Source organism: Ctenocephalides felis, unplaced genomic scaffold (assembly GCF_003426905.1).
Source record: "Ctenocephalides felis isolate EL2017-DRISC unplaced genomic scaffold, ASM342690v1 CF-g0.4_SCAFFOLD_00451, whole genome shotgun sequence".
Classification (NCBI taxonomy): domain Eukaryota; kingdom Metazoa; phylum Arthropoda; class Insecta; order Siphonaptera; family Pulicidae; genus Ctenocephalides; species Ctenocephalides felis.
In genome coordinates, this window is record NW_020536605.1 from 12,379 (window position 1) to 37,329 (window position 24,951).

General features: G+C 28.3%; 1 protein-coding gene across 5 annotated transcripts; it reads left to right on the top strand.

The window, feature by feature from the left end:
• The first annotated feature begins 3,828 nt into the window (after positions 1-3,828).
• On the top strand, positions 3,829-24,739 carry LOC113365217 (alanine aminotransferase 1-like). Of its 5 annotated transcripts, XM_026606869.1 has the most exons (9): positions 3,829-4,221; positions 5,069-5,153; positions 10,605-10,723; positions 10,820-11,137; positions 11,345-11,434; positions 12,514-12,802; positions 17,851-18,185; positions 20,594-20,800; positions 24,106-24,739. In XM_026606869.1, exons 4-9 carry the CDS (start codon positions 10,880-10,882, stop codon positions 24,511-24,513), a joined length of 1,587 nt encoding a protein of 528 aa, XP_026462654.1. In that variant the 5' UTR covers positions 3,829-4,221; positions 5,069-5,153; positions 10,605-10,723; positions 10,820-10,879; the 3' UTR covers positions 24,514-24,739. The 5 variants fall into 5 exon arrangements, with proteins under 5 accessions (XP_026462654.1, XP_026462655.1, XP_026462652.1 ...); XM_026606870.1 differs by lacking the exon at positions 10,605-10,723 and having other exon boundaries at positions 24,106-24,513; XM_026606867.1 differs by lacking the exon at positions 5,069-5,153 and having other exon boundaries at positions 24,106-24,513.
• Positions 24,740-24,951: the final 212 nt, after the last annotated feature.

A 24,951-nucleotide genomic window follows, 5' to 3' on the forward strand; every position in this document is an offset into this window, starting at 1 on the left:
CTCCAAAAGTATGACAAAGAATTCCTTCAAGCAACAACAATCCAAGTTCAACTTTCTTCTTTTCCATTAACTATTTCTGCAGTATATTGTCCTCCCCGGAAGATTAGCGCTTCACAATTCTCTGATTTTTTGGGTCGCTTGGAAGTAAATTTATTGTCGGCGGAGACTTAATAGCAAGCACACGTTTTGGGGATCAAGACTGATTCAATCCAAAGGGAAGAACACTTATGAAGTGCTTGATCAAACAATGCTATTCTACTCTTTCCACAGGAACTCCAACCTACTGGCCTCTGACATAAGAAAGAAGCCGGATTTACTGGATTTTTTATAATAAAAGGTTAAATTCAAAGTATACTGATGTTAATCCAAGCTATGATCTTTCATCAGATCACTCCCCGATTATTGCCACTATTTCTTCTTCTATTATGAACGTCTGTAATCCTGTTAGACTTCATTCAACAAAAACTAACTGGGAGCTATACCGTTGTAAAAATAGAAGAGAAGATAAATCTCAAAATTAGTCTAAAAAATCCAGCAGAGATTGACCACGCTGTTGACAAGTTTAACGAAATTCTTCATGCAGCAGCTGTAATAGCTACTCCAAAACAACCGTCAAGCAGGAGCAATCGCTGTCCCTGGAAATTAAAAATTTATTAGCAGATAAAAGGAGAGCAAGACGCAAATGGCAATCAAGTCATTACCTTCGGATAGAAATATTTTTAATAATTTAAGCAACAGGCTTAAATTGAGGCTCAGAGAGATTTCCAACCAGAACTTTAACAAGTATGTATCAAATCTTAATAGATTTGATAATTCAATCTGGAATCCTATTAAACACAAACAAAAACCTCAAATTAGAAATCCACTATTCGATGGGATGAGCGCAATCACCTACACTGGGCAAGAAGTGACGCAGAAAAAAGCTGATCTATTTGCTGAATATCTGAGTTCAGTTTTTCAACCTAATCCAGATCTCTCAAATACAGCGGACACCAGTTTGACTTCATTACCTTAGTGAAACTCTGAAAAACAGTATAAACTTCTTCTCTTTAAAAATGATAGTTAAAGAAATTGCTAAACTGAAGAATAGGAAATCTCCTGGATTTGACTTGGTGACTTCAAGAATGCTTAAAGAAATGCCAAAAAGGGATTTATCTTATTAAATTATATATACAATTCGATAATAAGATTAAACTACTGGCCAACCTTCTATAAAACATCCATAGTAAAAATGATACATAAAAGTGGGAAAGATCCAAACATGGTTTCTTCATATAGACCGATCAGCCTTTTGCCTATTGTCTCGAAAGTGCTTGAAAAACTGCTACTCCAAAACATCTTAGCTAATACAAATATTTTTCCAGACCATCAATTCGGCTTTCGGAACCAACATTCTACAGTTCAACAGTGCCATAGAATTGTAAGCGTTATCAATAATACCTTTGAGGCTAAGAAATTCTGTTCCGCGATTTTTCTAGATGTGAGCCAAGCTTTCGACAAGGTGTGGCATAAAGGCCTTTTATTCAAGATTGGCTCTCTACTTCCAAGTAGGTATTACAATATTCTAGAATCCTACCTTGATGGTAGGAAATTTAGAGTCCGCGTTAACTTAAATACTTCAGCATCTCATCAAATCGAAGCAGGTGTTCCACAGGGAAGTGTTTTGGGCCCTTTACTGTATATTCTATTTACAAGTGACTTTCCAACATTACAATCGACCATAACAGCAACTTTCGCTGATGATATTGCAGTACTTTCAACACACATCGATGCATCTGTTGCATCAAGCAATCTGCAAAGCCATCTTAATATTATTGAGGAATGGACAAGGAAATGGCGAATAAAAATTAACGAAAGTAAATCGAGTCATATTTCGTTTACTCTCAACAAGTCAACATGCCCAAGTGTTTACTTTTATGGACGAAAAATACCAAGTAATAATTGTGTCAAATACTTGGGTATGCATCTTGATCGTAGACTGACCTGGAGAGATCACATTTGCTCAAAAGTAAAAGCGATAAAAATTAGAACTGCAGAAATATATTGGCTATTAGGACGCAAGTCAAAATTATTCCTTGAAAATAAATTAATAATTTATAAAACAGTGATAAAACCTATATGGACTTACGGTATTGAATTATGGGGATGTGCCAGCAAGTCTCATATAGCATTAATGCAGCGTGCCCAATCAAAAATACTCAGACAGATAGTTGATGCCCCGTGGTTCGTCAGTAACAAGACCATACATGACGATCTGAATATTTTATATATCGAGGAAGTAATAAGAAACTTCAGTGTCCACCACTTTCAAAAACTAGAAGCCCATCCAAATAAAATAGTTGCACAACTGCTTGAGATGCCACATTCCAGGAGGCTCAAGCGTAAATCACCAATGGATAATATCCTAATCTAGCAAATTGTTTAATGGAACAATTTCTATATTTTTTAAGTAATCATCGAAATATGTTAGTTAAGTTAATTTAATTTTTTTTTGTAGTATTATTATATTATTTTATTATTTACTATTATTATATATTACTATAATTATTAGTTACTATTTTTATGTTATTTTTATTTATTCTTATTTAGTTTATTCTTTTTAGTTTATATATATATTAGCAATGCAGCTCATAGAATATAAGTACTGTTCTGATTGCTGTAAAATAATAAATGAATAATAAAAAAATAAAAATTTAGAATAAACCGACGTTGTCTAATATTCATAAGAGTTATCTAAACTGAATTAAAAAGTTAAAATCATTTATTTAAAGTATATAAGTGAGCTTTAGAACTCTAGCCAGAATTTAAATTAAAATCTGAATGGAATGGAAAATTTTTTTTGCCAAAATAAGCAGAAAGTTTTTTGAATCATTCGAATCAGATGCTTAGTTCTCTGAAAAACTGCTATTTTTAGCACATTTAGTTCGTTATGCCCGAAATTCGTATTTTCGATATACAAAAAAAAATTTGGAAAATTTTTTTTTGCCAAAATAAGCAGAAAGTTTTTTGAATCATTCGAATCAGATGCTTAGTTTTCTGAAAAACTGCTATTTTTAGCACATTTAGTTCGTTATGCCCGAAACGGCTGGACCTGCCTTTGCCAAAATCTAATCACCACTTCTTACCATCATTACGAATCGAACGTTTTTTAAGTCATTCAAATCGGTTGATCCGTTCTCTTAAAAACTGACATTTATAGCACCTTTTGCTTCATATCTCCGAAGACGCTCGACCTGTCTTCTTCAAAAACTAATCAGCACATGTCCCTATCAATAGGAATCGATTGAATTTTTCAAATCGGTTCTTCCGTACGCCCGAAATCATCGACGAAAAATTATCTCCACACACACACACTCACATTCATTTTTTCTGAGATATGCCAAAATGTTTGGAAACCTTTGAAACGTAAAGATATATATTTGAAAATCATTTTCGATTTTTTTGCGAATACTATAACGTACCGTACGGGAAGTTAACAAGTACCTAATGTATATAAATAGTCAGCACCCGTCATTAAGTTATTGAGAAATTTTAGAAATCGTGGTTATTTTAATCGAAAAGTATTTGCACACTATTTTATTTGAATCGCAAATCGGTATATATTTGGAATACAATTGTATCCAGTATTAGAATGTGTTGCTACTAATTCTTCTGTTTCTCGACTTTCATTGTTTGCTTTAAGAAATATATTGTTGTTACATTAAATTCAATGCATCATGTCGAAAATATATTAATCTGCATTTACATATATTTTTGTGTTCACGATTTTTTAATCCGATCTGCTGCAAACTTTGTTTGAAGGGCATTCTAATCATTGCAAACATTTATTCAAATACGCACAAGTTGTTTTGCACAGTGCGAACAGTATTGTTCCGTGTATTGCCGGTAGTCTAATACAATGAATTAGAAAATTGCCTTTATTGAGTTGAACTCGGTTGCTTTAATCGTCTGATTTTGTGACCAAAATGTTCTCGACCAGAAATGATTTGGCAAAATTCAGTTGCGAGTGCAGTAGACGAAATAAGACTATAAATGTGATGTGCTCAACTAGCTTGTATGGGAACGATAAGCATTTTATAAAATAGAACAACAACACATTTTTTTAATTCATAGGATATATTAATTGTTACCCAAATTGTTATTATTGTGCAAATACTCAATCAGTTATCTCATTGGTATTAGTGCTTCTTTGATAAAAGTGATTTGTTTCAATAATGAGTGGTAAGACAAAATTTGCAACTATAAACATGATAAATTATGACGGTGCACTCAAACTATCTTAATGATTACACATTTAAATTTATTGCATGTTTCTCATGAACTTATAACTTTGATATCAGCGGATTAAGTCATTATTGATAATACGGGTTCTTGAATTGCGCACGCTGAAAATGAAACTATTATTTTGTAGTTCGTTTAACTTAAACTTGATAAAAAAATCTGGATCGAACTAGATTTTAATTTTCATATTAGATCAGGTTCACTTTTAATATATTTTTATCAGTTTATACTAAAAGATTGAATGCCAGAATAATGCATTTTTATTTTATATGTATTGTTTTATATGTAAAATTAGTTTATAGTTTCAGGTATATAAAAATCAATATAACACAATTATAATAATTATGAATCATGTATGATGAATTCTAACATTAGTAAAATGCAGTTCTAAATGTTTGAGTTATTTTTATTCAACAAATGAAAAATTGCACTAATTACATTGCAAGATTTTTCTAGCTCTTTCTCATATTTTGAGATAACATTAAATCTTTAAGAGAGTATTCTAGTGTAAGGGCGTTCATTTTAGGTCATTTTTAAATCATCATAAGAAGGGCAATTGAATTTTCTTATATTATATTTTTAATCAAGTTATATATTGTATTATTATGTAATATCTTTATTATTCCAATTAAAATTTTAACTCTAAAACGGGAAATAATGTATACAAACAAATAGTATACATTATATTCACCATGTTATAAAATGGTTTGCTCATACCATGGAGTTAGCCCAGTGCTGTAGTTGAATCAGCATGCAAAAAATTAAACGATTTTTACAAACTTTTCAGCTGATAGAAATGTTCAAAATCTCGTGTCTAAAATTAAGGAAGAAACCAAAACACAATTAAAAACTTCAATAAAAAAATGTATCGGGTAAGTATATATATTTAAAAAAATAGATGTAAGTGGCATATTGTTTTTGCTAGTTACATGAACATTTCGATATGTGTAAATGTAAATTATTCAACTTAATTAATGAGAGATTTAGTAAATTTTAAAATTGTGACAATAAATAGTACAAATGTTTATTTTGATAATAGCTTTCGCTTTACTTATCGTCCAAAAAAAAACTACATATAAGTTTTTATATTGATTAATTTTTATTTATTCAACGCATTTTATTCTACCCAGTGTTCTAAAAATATATTTTATTTACGCCTCAAAAATTTTGCACTTACCTGCTAATTATAATATATAAGTCTACAGTCGCAAAATTATCTAACGCGAATCCTAATCGAGTTTCATCAAATGGCTTTTAATTTTTTTTAAATCATTGCAGTTGGTTTTGAGAAGTTTTCTAAAGGTCAAATTTGGCATATACATGCTATTTCCAATTTTTGTGTAAAACGAATAGTATGACTTAATCCATTGAGAAAATATAAAAATGGCAAATTTGATTTTCTGGCTAAAATATAGATTTTTTACTTGAGAAATCAATTATAAAATATAAATCTATACATTATCTGTACCATACTTTTCAATTTATTTTTATAATAAATCCCAATAATTTTGAATTAAATATTTTATTAAAAAAATTAAAATATCCCAAAATAAAGAGAGCAATAAACTACGCCCACGGATTTCTAGTCATATGCTAAATTTTGACCAAAATAAAACATTGCTGATATAAAGTGTGTCCCATATAAATAGCGATATAATATAATAACAAGATAATAGTATATGTAATACATAATTATAATAACAAATATAATTTTTTAGTCTTACGACCAATTGCTTCGAGGCGCGTGTAAGATAATTCATAAACCTCGAACTCGTAATTTAATTTCATTGATTAAATTTTATGTATCATATATATATATATATATATATATATATATATATATATATAATATATATACGATTAAGAATGTTAAATATAGTATAGGAAAATATTATACTTTTATATATTATATTAAAACTACTTTATTACTACTAAAAATACAATATTGTAAGAAAATTTTTATGTAATTAATATCATTTATTTAATTATTATTTTTAAATAATAATTAAATGAACCCAACTAATCAAATGATTTGATATTCAGTTAATATAACTCAACTAGTAGTGCATAGCATTGTCCTTTGAGGCAAATTGCTAGAACTTTCCGTATCGTAAAATGTTTTCAAACAGATTAATCTGAATATTGTTTATAAACATTCATTATTCGTAATTTATAAACAAAATACAGGGTCTTATACATTGGATGAAGACGTTTATATGAAAAGTAAATAATAAATAAAAATAAATTAAAATTAAAAATAAATTTAATGAAGCGGTCTCAGAATGATGGATCTTATCTCATATTTCTAAGCTAAAATGCTTAAAACTGAATTGCATAGATAGTTATGATATTCAAAAAATATTATTTTGTAGAAATTAGAAAAAAAATAAAATAAAAAAACCTTTTCAAAAACTATTCGTTTCTTCATAATGTCAACAAAAGTAAAATGTTTTTTGAATCAATCAAATCGGATTACTCGTTCACTCAAAAACTACAATTTTTTGCACATTTAGCTCCGTATCTCCGAAACGGCTGGACCTTTTTTTGTCAAAACTAATTACCGCTTCTCCCCATCATTACGAATTGAATGTTTTTTGAATTATTCAAATCGGTTGATCCATATATACATACTCACACATTAATTTTTTGAGGTTTGCCAAGGTATGCCAAAATATTCAGAAACCTTTGAAACGTGAAAAAAAATCATTTTCAATTTTCGGACGATTACTATAACTTACTTTACGTAAAGTTGAAAATGATTGCAATTACGCAAATTGTTCAAAATATTGTAGTAATAATTCAAATCACAAGTTTTTTTTACAAAATTCAAGCTTTTAATTGTAATTATTATAATAAATAAAAAAGTTTCTGATAATGTGATAATTTTGAGTAATGTTATAGTATTTCAAACTTTGCCATTTGATTTCTCTAATATCTAATGAATTATTACAAATCTATATATAAACGAAATAGCTTTGATGCAATAAAATAAAACAGCAATTAAATCAAATCAATACAAGAATGAAGTGAACCTATCTTTTATGAGCAGCTATTACATTAATACTAGAATTATTTTTTCGCAGCATGAAAAATCTTTAAAAAATGTTTTAATTTTAGCGATAGGGAAGTTGAATAACAATTTAATCATTTTGAGATTACAAATTGAATATGTATAATTACGTGTTTAGTTTTATTGCGTAAAGCGGGTCAAATACAAAAGGTTATCTCATTAAGCAGTCGATAGTGGAAATAAATTCACATAAATTAACTGGATTATAATCGCAATTTTTCGACATTTTAATGGCACGGTGTAATTGGAGATATGTATGAACTCACTTTTTTAACCTCCATGCTTAGAAGGAATTTCTCAAACATACATTTATTATTATTCTGTATATTTGTTGACTGATTTAACTTGTCAACAGGGTGTAAAAACATAACACGCTAAATGAATATTTATTTAAGTAAACATTTCAAACATAATTTTCTATATTATTAATTTTTTATAATTTAAAAAAAATGAATCATTGATATATTCAATAGATATGCAAAAGTCGTGCTCTTTAAATTTTATATCTTTAAATTTAATTTGATGACTATATATATTAAAATATAAAATTAAAATACTAATATAGTATAAATTTTTATATATTTATGTTTAAGTTTTTCTGAATAGCTCTTTTCAAGATAGTTATAAGTTAATAGCTATTTTTCAAGATCTTTAATTTTTTTAATAAAAATTATTTGTTTGATGCTTAAATATTTATTCAACTTTTAAGGTGTCTCAAAAAAGATTAACTTTTTGAATGACTAATTAAATATTCATATAAATCAGATACTCAACATACATCAAATGTACTCAAAACTACGTTTGAAAATACATGTATACTTAAAGATACATGAATTTTGAATTGTATGTTCGTATGTTTATCATGTATAATCATTTTAGTTTATTTCTGATTATCATCTATAATCCAGATAATTTTATGTCTATTTATCTTCTGTAATTATAAGAAGATTAATCTTGTTTGATAAATAATTTAGTTTAAAAGAGACCCAAAAAAATGTTAAAGTAAAAATTCTCAATTTTGAAATAATTAAATAATTGTATAAATGTATAATATTTTTTTATTAGTTATCAATAGTTCATGAAGAAGTAAATCTCGAAACGTTGAAAAATGATTTAACATTCCCGAATAAATATTTGAAATAATTAGCAGCCCATTTGTCGAACTAAAAACAGTTAAAAAACATGCTTTAATAATTATACGTTTCAATAATTGATGTGTGTCATCATCATCAATTATACACATCTTTGAATATTAATGTACCAAGACAACAATAAAATCTTGAATTACTAAAAATAATTTAAAAAAATATTTTTGAAAAATATTTGAATAAAGAATAACAGCACTTAACTAACAATTTAAATCAAAAACTATTTGAGAGGTTATAATGCCTACTAGGCAGAAAAATGCTTATCTGTAGACAATCATGTATTTTAAATTTGCTGAATGATGACACAGATCAAGTATCAAAACGTAGACTTAGTTATAAAACAAGAAAAAAATTAATTAAATATTAAAACTAGTGGGGTGCATGGCATCGTGCCTTAAGGCAAATTGCTGGAACTTCCCGTACCAAAAAAAAATTTTTTTTAAAGATTAACATTTTTGAAAAAAAATTACTTTGGAAAAATTAGATTTTTGAGAAAATATAAATTTTTGAAAAAAAAATTTTTTTTGGAAAAAAGATTTTGAAAAAAAATGTTTTCTTCATTTTGAAATATTTTGGAAATTCTGAACTTTTTTTCAAATCAATCGTACTGCTTTAACTCCATAGAGACAAAATATCGAAACGCGTAAGCGCCGCGTCGCCGTCTAACGGATAAAAATTGGTACGGAACCCAGCGCGTCTCCATAAACAGCAATCAAATGTTTTTTGAATAATTGAAATCTGTTGAACCGTCGACGAAAACTTGTATCATTAATAATAACACATACATCCATTTTTGTAAGGTATGCCAAAATGTTCAGAAACCTCTGAAACGTAAAGATATATAAAAATTTTCCCTACGGAAAGTTAATAAAATAAATGAAAAGATTTATAAAAGTACTTTTTATCAACTCATGGCAATTGATTCTTAGATTTATTTTTTGTAACCTAGTATTTGCATTTTTGTGCTTTTGTTTTGATTATTTGTATGCACTAAAGATGAGACAAATAAAGACTCAAAAGGTATGCTACTACAATAAAACATTTTTCTTCATTAAATTTTTATAATTATTGGATGGATGCCCAAAAACACCTCATATCATATATCTTTCACCATCTGAAGGAAACCACTAGTGTTATATCGTAAATAAAACACCCTTTATATATGAAAATGTACCCATTTTAAAACTCATTTTTTACTTTTAATTACTATATTGAAATTCACATATTTGCATAAATTATTTTTTATTCAATATTTTATTAATTTTTGTTGTAAATAATCAAGTATCTTCACACATTGCTTTTGATAATTAACTATGACTCGAAGTTTCCTAAAACTTCTTTTATTGTGGCATTTGTTGACTGACAAATGCGAACTTTTAGCTAACACATGCAAAATTATGAGTTTTTTGGTTTTATTGTTTACTCGGTATTAAGTTTCAGAAGTAATCATATTATATGCATAGTGTGACAGTATTAACTACTACAGCATAAAGATAGCTTGAACTGTACGTTCTTGCTTTCTAAACTGTTCGCGAAAATTCGCGTATCTTAGCACGTGGCTTCTCAAAAACGCGACCTTCAGATTGAGGATCGTGCTTGCTAACGCAATGATTTTTTATAAACTAAATCATATTTCAACAAAGTACAATTTATTAGTCAGTTAGACCGAAGCATCAGTGATAAGAACAACTGATTTTTTTAGTGTCACTGGTGGTGAAGTAATTATTGGATCGTAACATTGCTTATTTGTGCAAATTCTAAATTTCTATTGTATTCTAACTCATAACATATTCAACAATAAAGTCATTCACTCACTGGGAATAGTCTTGTTGTGTGATCAGTGCATTACGTTGGCAAATATTTAAAAAATAATTATATTTTTTATAAAGGAAGGCTGTGTCAATAAAATCAGGTAGGAGAACATTAAGTTCTTCAGTTAGTTTTAGTTGAAGTGATTTAATAAATAAACATTGTAATACTTGTGTGTCACAAAAATATTTATTAAAATTTTCTGTATATTTTCAAATTACTATAAAAATAATGAGTCAATAATTAACTTAAAACAAATTATTACTAACAGTTCATGTTTGTTTTCTTGCTGATAGTGCTAATAGTGTGTTTTCTATGAAAGCAACGTGCAAGTCTGAAGTATAGATTTATTCTTGTCTCAGACGGCAACTGAAAACTTCGGGATTTCGCTCAAGATATAATCAATCCACTCCGGGTAGATATTATCTTGATTTTGAAAAAAAAAACTTCATTGCAAATCACGCATAACGTCTGACATGTAATTTATAACTGGTTTTCTTGTACTTTGAAGGTTACAACTTTTGTTTGCGGGTATAACTGATAGTAGTGGTAGTTGCAGTAGTGGCATAAAATGCATCGAATCGGGCGCGTTATTTCAAACTGCCAAACTCTCATTGGATCGAACATTCAAAATTTGAAATCGGCTCAAAACGTTTTAAGACATTTGAGTGCACAACCACAGTCTTCTAGGAAACCAGATTATAATACAAGTGAAGATGACTACTTCATCACCTTTGACAAAATCAATCCCAATATTAAAGTTATGGAATACATCGTGCGAGGACCAATTGTTATCAGGGCGGCTGAAATTGAAAATGAAATCAAACAGGTTTGCAAAAAAATTATTTATTAATTATATCATGTATATATTCATGCAATTCAAAACAACCCTTTTGCATTTGTGGTATACCAGAATTGGATATTAATTTTTTAAATTATGTTTACAATATTAATTAATAATAGAAATTAAGATTATAAGTAAGATGTACTTTTGAAACTGCCAAATAGTTATTTTCACTATTTACAATGTTTTCAGGGTGTGAAGAAGCCGTTCTCACGCATCATTCGAGCAAATATTGGCGATTGTCATGGTATGGGACAAAAATATATTACTTTCATCAGGCAGGTAATATATTCTTTTTTTTTGGAAATTATTAATTTCAAAATTTGTCTATTAATTTGATTTGTTGATTTTTTGAACAATTAGTATATTTAAAATTATCACATTAATGAATCTTCTGATGAAACAGACATAAAAAATAAACAGCTATAAAATTTGATTTGAAGACATATAAAACTATATACATTGATACATTACATACCAGTATGGCGATGCCACTTGATTAAGTGTTAAAAATGTTTATTCAGAATTTTTAGTTAAAAAAACATATCATTTAAACTGCCTATTTTCAATAAAAAATCGATTTTTTATATGAGCCAAATTGGCTGACTTCAGTAAAAAAAGATATATATAATCAACATCCTCAAATCTATTGTCAATTAAGTCTAAATAGCAAAAATTATTTTGTAGGCATCACAATTTTTGTAAACTTTGCGACTAAAATTTAATTACAAAAAAATAGTCTAGAGGAGGCGTAAAAGTTGAACTTAATTTTTATTTATTTAATTACAAAATAACTAATAATATTTAATTAATTGAATTGAAAGATTGATAGAAAGGGAGATAAATATATAAACAAATAATCACATGAGAAAAAATATCATGAATTTATGATGCCAGTAAATTGTAATTGATATAATTCTAAATATTTAAAATTATATGAAATTTAAAATTAAAGAAAAAAAAATTAATCAATAATTATAGCATCAGTTAACTTAATTCTCATAAAGTTTCCAGTAAAGATCATGAAACATAAGAATTATTATAATTTCAATAATTAATAGATTTAATAATTGATGAATCTATAGCTGGCTTATGAAGAAAGCATCTTCAATTTAACTTATATTAAATAAGATAATATTTATGAGTTTTAAGCATTAATCAAAATAATTTACATACAAATAATTAAAATTTCTGCATATGTCGTGCTTCATTCACTATTCATTAAATCAAATGCTAAACGCACTAATTCTTAGAACTTAATACTACAATAGGTTTTTGCATAATTATTTGCATAGTTATTTTTACAAAGGCCTTTGATTTTCAATGTCAATTTATTAATCAAATTTATTCCTTTCATAAAGGTGATAGCCCTGGTGGCTTTTCCTCCTTTGATGGACAGTCCTGATTTTCCTTCTGATGCAAAGGAAAGGGCAGCAGCTATTTTAGCAAGTTGTTCGGGAAATTCGGCTGGTTCCTATTCCGAATCAACAGGTATACCAATTATTCGACAACATATAGCTGAGTATATCCAAAGGCGAGATGGGGGCATCCCGGCCAGTGCAGAAGATGTACTACTTACCTGTGGAGCAACTGGGGCGATCACAGAATTGATGCAATTGTTGGCATGCAATGAAGGCGATAAAAAAGCAGGTAAAATTAATTATTAATTAACTTTCTGTAGGGTGAGTTATAGTTATCGCGAAAAAATCGAAATTGAAAATTTTTAAATCATTACGTTTCAAAGGCTTCTGAACATTTTGGAATACCTTAGAAAAAATTGTAGTTGGCAAAAAAACGTTATTGATTCTTATTCATAAGGAGACGTGCTGATTAGTTTTTGGCAAAGGCAGCGTCCGATGTCAATAATTAAAATACATTTTACTTGTATTGACAAATTGAAGAACTGATTAAATTTTGTGGAATAATAAGTAAGTAATAATAAATAGTAGTAATAAGTGTTTTCAGTTACATTAATAGTAATAAATTACATTTCTATGGATTCCGTACTAATTTTTATCAGTTAGTTAAAACAGCCAGATTACTTTGAAAAAGAGATGAAAATATATAAAAAAACATTTTTTTCAAAAAAATCATTTTTTTCAAAAATTACAAAGTTCTCGAAAATTTTATTTTTTCAGAATTTTCAAAAAAATTTAAAACTTTTTTACGGAAAGTTCCATCAATTTTCCTTGAGATACGATACAATGCACCTCTAGTTGTACCTTATATTGAGCAATTTAAAAATAATCAAGATTAGCATATACATTTGCTAACGTTAAAAATTGTCTTGACTTAAACTCGAACAACAAAATTTGTAAATATGTATTTTTTTAACTTCCCGTAGGGTAACGGGCCGAAAATCGAAATTGAAAATTTTTACATTTCTCGACGTTTTGAAGGTTTCTGAACATTTTGACATACCTCAGAAAAAATGGATGTGTGTGTGTATGTATGGATACAAATTTCCAGTCACGTTTTCGGGCGCACGGATCAAACGATTTGAATGGTTCAAAAAACATTCGATTCGTTCGATTCCTATCGATAGGGAGAAGAGCTGATTAGTTTTTGGCAAAGGCAGGTCCAGCCGTTTCGGGGATACGGAGCAAAGAGTGCAGAAAATAGAAATAAAGTTTTTGAGTGAACGGAGCATCCGATTTGAATGATCTAAAAAACATTCAATTATTAATGATTGGGAAAAGTGATTATTAGTTTTTGGCAATGGCAGGCCCAGCCATTTCAAAGATATAAAGCTAAATGTGCAAAAAATGGCAGTTTTTGAGAGAACTAAGCGTCCAATTTAAATGATTCAAAGAACATTCAGCTTGTTTTAACAAAATATTTGATTTAAAAAAAAAATGTATCATTTTTTTTGTAATAATTCAGATTTTATTTTTAATTCTGACTAAAGTTCTAATATACTTTACACGAATAATTTTAGCTTTGCAATTCAGTTTATATAATTCTTATAAATATTAGACAATGTTACAATATTTATAATAATCTATTTGAAAACATTCTGTTTTTCTCAAACATTTCGTCACGGTACGGGAAGTTCCAGCAATTTGCCTTCAGGCACGATGCCATACACCCCACTAATTATTTTAAAATTTGTTCTCTCTACTACATGAAGGCTATTCGTATTACGTGAAACGTATCTCGCATAAAAGTTTGGTTATTTAACAAATTTCGTGCTTTAATTCAGCATAAAACGAATATTTTCGTTTCGTTGTTTCATAACATAATTAAATTATATAATCATTTTCTTAATTTGTATTAAAGCGTTTTACTCATAATTTTACATCATTCATTTTTATAAAGATTACAGAATTTTATAGTTAGTTCTCTATTTATTAACTTCCCGTAGGGCAAGTTATAGTAATCGCAAAAAAATCGAAAATGAAAATTTTTATATATCTTTACGTTTCAAAGGTTTCTGAACATTTGGCATACCTTAGAAAAAATGGATGTATGTGTGTGTGTGTGTGTGTGTATGTGTGTGTGTGTGTGTGTGTATGTATGTATGTATGTGTGTGTATGTATGTGCGGATACAAATTTTCGTCGACGATTTCGGGAACACGGATCAACCGATTTGAATAATTCAAAAAACATTTTATTTGTATTGACAAGATGAAGAATCGAATCGAAGCGGTTTCGGAGATATAGAGGAAAAAGTAAAAAAATGGGTCATTTGGCGGTGAAAAATGATCATTAGCTATATGCACATCAAATTATCAGATATTTTATAGAGATTTTAACAATAAGTATACATTTTTGTTAACATTCCTATCGGTTCCGTACCAATGCTTATGCGTTAGGCAGCGACGCGGCGCTTACGCGCTTTATATTTTGTCCCTATGTAGTTCAAGCAGTACGATTGCTTTGAAAAAAAGTTCAGATCTTCCACAATATGTCAAAATAAAGAAAAAAAAAATTTTTTAAAAAAAAAAATTTTTTTTTAAAAAAAATTTTTTTAAAAAAAAATTTTTTTTTTCAAAAAAAACTAATTTTTTGTCCAATTTATAGTTTCTCAAAAATCTTATTTTTTCAAAGTAATTTTTTTTCAAAAATGTTAATCGTTTTAAAAAAAAATAATAATTTTTGGTACGGGAAGTTCCAGCAATTTGCCTTAAGGCACGATGCCCTAATTGCCTTAAGACAGAATTCCACTTACAGCTAGTTTCAAATAGTTCGATAGTCACTAGTTTTAATCAATAACAGCAATTTCAATGATGGTTGCACAGGTAATTGGAAAGAACAAAAATTTCTGATAAATGAAGTTACATTATCAAATTTTTAAATTTTAATAATAGATGGCATTTAAAAAAACTTAAAAAATACATTAATAAAAACTTATAAAATACATTAATAAGCAAATCACAACAAATACTGATCAATTTACAGTTTATATTTTCAAAATAAGATTCAAGTTCTGTGATAGATTTACATTCCATATATCAATATGTAATGCATGGAAGTAGGAATGCAATTGAAAATCTAGAAACGTTAAAAAATAATAAATTTAATCAATTAAAATATATTCATTTTGTAATATTTTACATTAAAATATATAATTTACGTCTACCAATTTTGCTTGCAATGCATAAACCCTGCACCGCGTTATGCATTAAGAAAGTAGTGCATGTTAAATGTGAAAGTATCATTTTGCAATAAACCTGGTACTAATCATACGATACTCGCTATATTACTAATTAGAAATTATTTTTAGCACATTCTTCATTTATTTTTTACTGATACCTAATATTATTATGCTATATTCATTATTTATTAACAATTCTGCATTTGTAATGAATATTGGTAATTACAAATATATAATTTTGTAATTACAATAACATAATTTACAATTTAACATCAATAATTTACAAAAATAAGAATCAAATCCAATAAATTACTATAATGTGCAGAGAACGTATATATTATTAAGGTGACCATACGTACCGGATTGGCCGGGAGAGTCTCGGATTTCCACCTTGTACGGGTTTTTCTAAAAGCAATATTTGTCCTGGATTCAGAAATTTGTCTTGGACTGTCCCGAGATTTCGAAAAGTGTCGAAAAATTTCGAAGAAAATTGAATAAAATTTTATAAAGAGATTATAAGCAAAAAAAATATATAGATCCCAAAATCTATATATATATATATATATATATATATATATATATATATATATATATATATATATATATATATAAGAGAATCGTGTTAGTTACAATACTTATAACTCACGAACGGCTGAACCGATTTAGCTGAAAATTGGCAGGGAGGCAGTTTATTGCCAGGAAAAAGACGTTTTTTATTCAAATTCAAATTTGATTTGATTTGATGATTCATATTTTATTTTAACTCTCAACCGGTTGTTTGTTTTGATACAAATATATTAATATAAATTTTTTAATTACCACAGAAAATTATTACAAAGTGGCAAATAAATTAATTCCTAATAATAGCAAGCGATGCCAGATGTCCATCTGGACAATGGAGAAATTTATTTCTTGAAAATGGGAATGTAATTATTTATATACTTAGGTATTTATGTATATTTGTTCATACGTATTTAAATAGAGTATTTGACGTGTTTATTATCAGCAATATGTATAATCAATAATAAATTAATAAAAAAAAATAATTTTAAAACATAGTTTCTTAACATAAATTCAAAATTTATAATAAAAATGTAAATAGTTATATATTGAAAGTTGTTAATTTACATTTAGTTGGTATGTTATTTTTATTTTTATTTATTTCGTTAGTTTATTAAAAAAAACTGCTTTTTTATTGCCATTAAGGCGCAACAAAGTGCGCCGGATCAGCTAGAATGATATAATATAATAAAACAATAATAAAGGTCTTACTTAAAAGTCAGGATTTCTGATTTTAAAAAAGATTTATTTAGATTTTTATTGTATTTATTTCAAAATCATAATTACCATACCCCCCTCCCCCTCACGAATTAGCATAACTTTGTCGCCTTAATATTATGGGATTATATGTTTCATTCATTCTTAACGTTCATGCCAAATGTTGAAATGTCTAACTGATGTTAACACTAAATAAATTTTTAGGATAATGATTTTGCAAAAAAAAAGGTAGCAGAAAATTTATACTAGTCACTATTAATCTTAAAAAAATCATATGTATGTCGTTTCTTTCGCAAGAGTATCTTTATTTTTTATTATATTTCATCAAAACTAACTAATGTTGTAACTATAATTAAAATTTTAAGAAATTTGATGTTAGCAGAAGTAACAAATTGAAATTAAAAAGAGACATAAAAAATGAAGTATTATAGAATGATGATTAACATAGTGCAGTCCTAAAATTTCAGGAAAATTTAGAGGTTTATTTATCCATGACGAAAAATTTTAATTTCATTGTCTATTATCTATTAAATATTTATTATGAGCTGAACTATTGTTTTATTAGTAATAAAACAATAGTTGTAATAGCTTATTACACAATATTATATTACATACTTTGTATTATACTTTAATAAAACTGTAAAAGCGTCATCTTTATGATATTAATATACAGTGAAGTAGTTTATGAGCTATCAATATACTAAGTGAAATGATAAGACATTCATTAATGCTAGAAGATTCGATGATTATTGAAGTTTGATCGTGATATATTTAATAATTTAGGTGCTGAACCTAATAGTTTTATCAAATGCTTTTTTTCAGGTATTCTGGTATCCATTCCTCAATTTCCAATCTATTCGGCGAATGTTGCCAAATTCAATATGGGCCAGATTGGATATTATTTAAATGAATCAGACAATTGGGCTCTTGATATGAACGAACTCAAAAGGGCCGTCGAAGAAGGAAGAAACAATAACATTTTACCTAGAGCCATTGTTGTAATGAATCCTGGAAATCCTACAGGACAAGTATTGACAAGGCGTAATATAGAACAAATTATTAAATTCGCTCATAAAGAAAGACTGATGATCATGGCTGATGAAGTTTATCAAGACAATGTTTATGCGGAAGAGTGCGAATTCCATTCATTCAAAAAGGTAAATATTTGTCTAGAAGACAATAATTAATAAGCATAATAATAATAATTATTAAGCACAATAAGAGTTAGAGTCATGACAGCACTTCAAATTTGAATTCACATTTATTTTTAAAATATAATTAGAAGATCCAGCATAGTTTGTAATAAATATTCTGATTTGCTATAAATGGTAATTTACAGATTAAATATTTTTTTTATAAAATCGTATAATTTCATCTTCACCTTATCATTAAGGTCGAGTGATATTTGAACTTATCAATTCAAAACCATAAATTTGAGAATATATGAACTATAAAAGGAGAGAAAAAGTAGTATAAAAATTATTGACAATTCTTCAAACGTTTTGTTCTTTGATGTGTGTCACAATTCAATAAATCATACCAGAAAGAACAAAATACATAGTTAGCATATTTTTTATATACATTTTGAATTAACAATCACATAAACAATGTTAATTTCTAACTAATAGTTACATGAACATTATGGGAGAAAAATTAAACATTTATAGGTCATGCAAATTTTTTCATAAATAATAATGCATAATGCATCTTTACCCAATTATAATTCGATTTTTGTAATTCGACTAATTGGTTGTCATGAAAATGACTCAATTCAAAATTTTAAGTGAATAAAGTTTTAATAATGACTAAAAGTAAAAATATAACATTTTGGTAAATAATGATACATAAATTATGTATCATTTGGAATACCTTAGAAAAAATGGATGTATGTGTGTGTGTATATATGTGTGTGTATGTGCGTGTATGTGTGTGTGTGCGGATACAAATTTTCGTCAACGATTTCGGGAACACGGATGAAGCAATTTGAATAATTCACAAAACATTCGATTCGTATTGATAAGGGCACGTGCTGATTAGTTTTTGGCGAAGGCAGGTCTAGCCGTTCCAAAGATATGGGGCAAAAAGTGCCAAAAACGGTAACTCAGTTTTTAAGAGAACGGAGCGTCCGATTTGAATAATTCAAAAAATATTTCACTTGTATTAACACCAGATGAAGAACTGACCAAATTTTCATGAAGGCTGGTCTAGCGGTTTCGGAGATCTAGTAAAAAAAGTGAAAAGCGACGCGGCGCTTACGCGCTTCCATATTTCATCTCTTTGCAGTTTAAGCAGTACGATTGCTTTGCAAAAAAGTTCAGAATTTCCAAAATATTTCAAAATAATTAACTTCCCGTAGGGCAAGTTATAGTAATCGCAAAAAAATCGAAAATGAAAATTTTTATATATCTTTACGTTTCAGAGGTTTCTGAACATTTTGGCATACCTTAGAAAAAATGGATGTATGTGTGTGTGTGTGTGTGTGTGTATGTATGTATGTATGTATGTATGTATGTATGTGCGGATACAAATTTTCGTCGACGATTTCGGGAACACGGATCAACCGATTTGAATAATTCCAAAAACATTCGATTCGTATTGATAAGGAGACGTGCTGATTAGTTTTTGGCGAAGGCAGGTCTAGCCGTTCCGAAGATACGGGGCAAAAAGTGCCGAAAACGGTAACTCAGTTTTTAAGAGAACGGAGCGTCCGATTTGAATAATTCAAAAAACATTTCACTTGTCTTGACAAGATGAATAATCGATAAAATTTTCATAAAGGCAGGTCTAGCGGTTTCGGAGATATAAAGAAAAAAGTAAAAAAATGAGCCATTTGGCGGTCAAAAATGATCATTAGACATATGCACATCAAATTATCAGATATTTATAGAGATTTTAACAATAAGTATACATTTTTTTAACATTCCTATGGGTTCCGTACCAATGCTTATGCGTTAGAGAGCGACGCGGCGCTTATGCGCTTTATATTTTGTCCCTATGCAGTTAAAGCAGTACAATTGCTTTGAAAAAAAAGTTCAGATATTTCACAATATGTCAAAATAAAAAAATAATTAAAAAAAAAAAAAAAAAAAATTAAAAATTTTTTTTTTTTTTTAAAAAAAATTTTTTTTCAAAAAAAAGTAATTTTTTGTCCAGTTTATAGTTTCTCAAAAATCTTATTTTTTAAAAGTGAATTTTTTTTAAAAATGTTAATCGTTTTTAAAAAAATAATAATTTTTGGTACGGGAAGTTCCAGCAATTTGCCTCAAGGCACGATGCCTGAATTGCCTTAAGACAGAATTCCACTTACAGCTAGTTTTTTCTTTAAAAAGTCTTTTTATTTCAAAAAAAAGTAAATTTTTGTCAAAAATTTGTAGTTTCTCAAAAATCTAATTTTTTCAGAGTAATTTTTTTTCAAAAATGTTAAACGTTTTAAAAAAAAAATAATTTTTGGTACGGAAAGTTCCAGCAATTTGCCTCAAGGCACGATGCCATGCGCCCCATTAGTTTAATATTTAAATACATAGTAGTTGCATATTATGAATATTAATAAAAAATATTTTTTAAGGTTCTGAAAGAAATGGGCCCACCTTACGATCGTATAGAATTGGCATCCTTCATGTCGACATCTAAGGGTTGGCATGGAGAATGCGGTTTGAGAGGAGGTTACATGGAAATTATAAACTTGCATCCTGATGTTCGGACAATGTTGCTCAAAGCAGCCTCCACCGTACTCGGACCAGCCACTCTTGGTCAAGTGGCAGTTGACGCTGTGGTAAGTAGATTTATTAATTTCACGTAGGGTAATTTATAGTAATCCTAAAAAATCTAAAATGAAAATTTTTGCATATCTTTACGTATCAAAGGTTTGTGAACATTTTGACATACCTTAGAACAAGGATGAGCAAGCCCGCCGGATGCTTTTCTGCGGCCCGCCAAGCATTTCTCAACAACAGATTATTTTCTAGATATTTTATCAAATACGGCTGTAAGAACTAATTTTGTTGTCAGTCAAATACTGTTAAAAACTGTTGTTCACAGAAAAATGCATTTCCTGATGAAATAAATATTAATTTATTGCAAGAAACTTGTCCGAGAGCATAGCAACAACAAATTATATTTATTAAAATAATTTAATAAGTAAATCTTATAAAGTCGCGAGGGTACAATCATCGTGAATGTGTTTTTTAATACTAAAGTACGTTAGCTTAAGGGTGATGCAATGCTCAGGAGTATACGACCCAAATGGCGATATTTATAAATTGTTTTTGGATATGAAAGAACAATTGTAGTACTTTCGTAATTTTGGTAATAAATCATAATATCTTTTGCAGAATCTTGTGTTTCGCTTTTCATATTTAGGAAAAAAAAGTGAACAAATTTTAATTGTGATTCCAAATGTTCAAAGGTAACAAGACAGCTGTTTTCATGTAAATGCTTTCTTCACTATTCACCATGCAAATAATATAGCATGCAATATAATGCAGATTTAAAAATTGTATTTTTTCAGTAAACATCGTTTTTTTTTATGAATCTAATGTTAGCCCTGACAAATTTTCTTTCACTAAAGTGTCTATTCTACTACAGTTATAAATATTTTATTTTCGCTTTTGAAAAACAAAACGCAAATCAAATTATGATAATTTTCTTTGGAAGTACGTATGTGTGCGTACAATTACACAGGTCCAGAATAGAGAAGGATAATAATTAATAGCTGAAAAATGTTTAATCCATTAAGAAAAAAAATCTAGATTGAGGATTGGCCAGTTGTTAAATGTTTTTTTCCATATTTGTGTCCCAATTTTGACTATATATTATTACATTTGAAAGCACATGTCACACACCCAATTAAGACAATTTTTTTTTGTGGACTTGTATTATTTCAACCATAAAATTCATAAAAAAATAGCACATATCAAAACTGAGTAAATTCAAATTTGCATACGTGTTGCTACTTTTCGTATTAAAAAATATAAAATAAAGAACAAAATTAAAAAAAAAACGGCTGATATTGATCAGCTTATATAAAAGCAGTGCCAAATTCTTATTAAAGTTTTCAAGTAAATTAGTTTTCTGTTCAACTATTTGTTTTATTTTGTAGTAATATTTATAAACACTTATACACTCGTAATTATATAAAATAATATTTTTTAATTTTGAATTTTGTTCTTGTGGCAATTTTCTAATTTTTTTGCAATTACATTACCGCTCTCAGTCAATAAATCTTTTGACTTATTTTAGTTCAGACTTTTGAGTTTATAAAAAAGCTTCAATTTCATTCAAAAAGAAAAAGCAATTTTTTGTTCTTTATTTTAATTTTTTTAATGCGGAATGGTAAACTACATACAACTCCAAATTTTCATTATTATATATTAGTCATTTAAGTAGTCCAATCAGTTTTTACATAGCTCGGTGATCGATGAATTTACTTTTATCGCCATTTTTGTGAACATTTTTAATTGAAATTCGATCAAAATTTTCTGAGTTTATAAAAAATCCTAAATTTATCTGTCAGCTGCAACATTTTAAAAACAATTCTTAGATATTGGCAACGAAAGGGTTAATTCAATAAAAATAACTGATTGTAGACTTATCCTATTGTACTTGTCTTGCAAAAGGAGCAATTTTAGCGAAAAAAATTAAAATTTTAATATATATATGAAGATATAACTGTTTCTGAGAGAAAAACTGAATTTTTTCAGAGTTATTGAAACCTCACTCGTTTCGCTAAGCATAGCGTAATATAATTCAAATATGGATGTTAGTATTTCAGCATTTCAGTGGGTAAATCATCGATGTATTTGTGTTAGTTGCCCCTCATTTATATACCTCATAATTATACATTCAGAATTAGTTAGTCATTTCTTTTACTAATGATTTTCTAAAAATATTTCCTGTGGCTAAACGTTTGCCGGGTCAGCTAGTATATATATATATATATTATATATATATATATATATATATATAAATTACGTGCGGCCCGCCATAAAATTTTAAAATTTAAATTGGCCCGCGGGTTAAAAAGGTTGCTCGCCCTTGCCTTAGAAAATGTGTGTGCGTGTGTATGTTTGGATAAAATTTTTGGTCCACGATTTTGGGCGCATGGATAAACCGATTTAAATGGTTCATGAAACATTCGATTCCTACTGATGGGGACACGTGCTGATTAGATTTTGGCGAAGACGGAACCAGCGGTTTCGAAGATACGGGGCAAAAAGTGCCAAAAATCGTATTCAGTTTTTGAGGTAACGGAGCGCCCGATTTGAATGATCCAACATTTTACGCGTATTGACAAAATGAAGGATTAGTTGAATTTTTGGGAAAGCAGGCCCAGCGGTTTCGGAGATACAGAGGAAAATGTGAAAAAATATATTTAGCGGTCTCAAATGATCATTAGACATATACATATCAAATTATCAGATATAGAGATTTGAAACATGAGTACTAAACATGAGTTCCGTACTAATACTTTAATTTTTAAAGTTCACTGATACGGTTCAAGCAAATTTCAAAATTTCCTCTTTATATCCTTAGATGGATTCATTCAGCATTTCTTCTTAATGTAAACACTTTCAAGTGTATTGAGCGATAAGATCGTCACTGTATATTATATAAACGAATAAATATACATACATACATATAGTAATTATAATTATCTGTTTGAAAATATTTAAAACAATTGTTAATAATGATTGATCAATATTTATTGATTATTAATTTTTTGCTCGAATATTTAATTCTGGTACAGAAAGTTCCAGCAATTTGCCTTAAGGCACGATGCCATGCACCACTAGTTAAACATTTAAAATACTAATATCAAACATATCTCTCGAATGTCCCGTCTAATATATGCAATTAATAAATTCTATTAACAAAATCATTCATAGAGCATAATTCATTTTTAGTTGGCTAACAGCTTGATTTTCTGTATTCATTAAACGGCAATACTTTCATATAAAGTTTTTGAACAGCTTGTTTGACTTAAATGCTTAGTTACAAAATATTGTATTAGAATATAATAGTTTACTAATATAACTTTTCATGGCCAAGTAGTATCACAAAATATATCTAAAATTTTAGGTGAATCCACCACGGCCAGGTGAACCTTCGTATGATCTATTTATTAAAGAAAAGCAAAACGTGCTCAATTCTTTAGCTGAGCGAGCTCAACTCGTAGCTGATGCCTTCAACAGTTTCGAAGGTTTCTCTTGCAATGTTGTCCAAGGTTCGATGTACGCTTTTCCTATGATAGAACTGCCACCAAAAGCCATAGAAGCAGCTCACAAAGCTGGTAAGTCACCAGATGTATTCTACGCATTCGCTTTGCTGGAAAGAACAGGTATATGCATCGTGCCAGGATCAGGATTTGGGCAAAAACCAGGGACTTATCACATCAGAACGACAATCTTACCACAGACGGATATGCTGAAGGATATGTTAAATAAATTCGCAGAGTTTCACAAAGAATTCTGTGCACAGTACAGATAAATCGTACTCGTGAAAGAAGTGTCAGATTTTTAACAAATGACAATTTGCAAGAAACCTTTGTTTCTTGACATTTTGCTATGTATAATATTAACTTCAGTATAGCAAACTACTTATTTTTATTTGCATTTTTCAACAAAGCTAATTTTTTGTTGAACATATTCTATTCATCATCAATATGTATAGTTATATATAAATATAATTCTACATATTGCCTTCCATAAAATTCATCCGCATACTTTCCAAGATTTTTATTTTCTATACTTTGCAGTAAGCTACAGCAAAAATTTATTTTTTTCATATTTATTATAATATTTATTTTTAAACTAGTTAATGTATAACTTTAAGTCTGTTGTGATAACTTTGTCCTTTTCTACATGATTTTATTGAATGATTTATATTTATAGCTTTTAGTGAAAACCAGAATATAAATAATTAGTA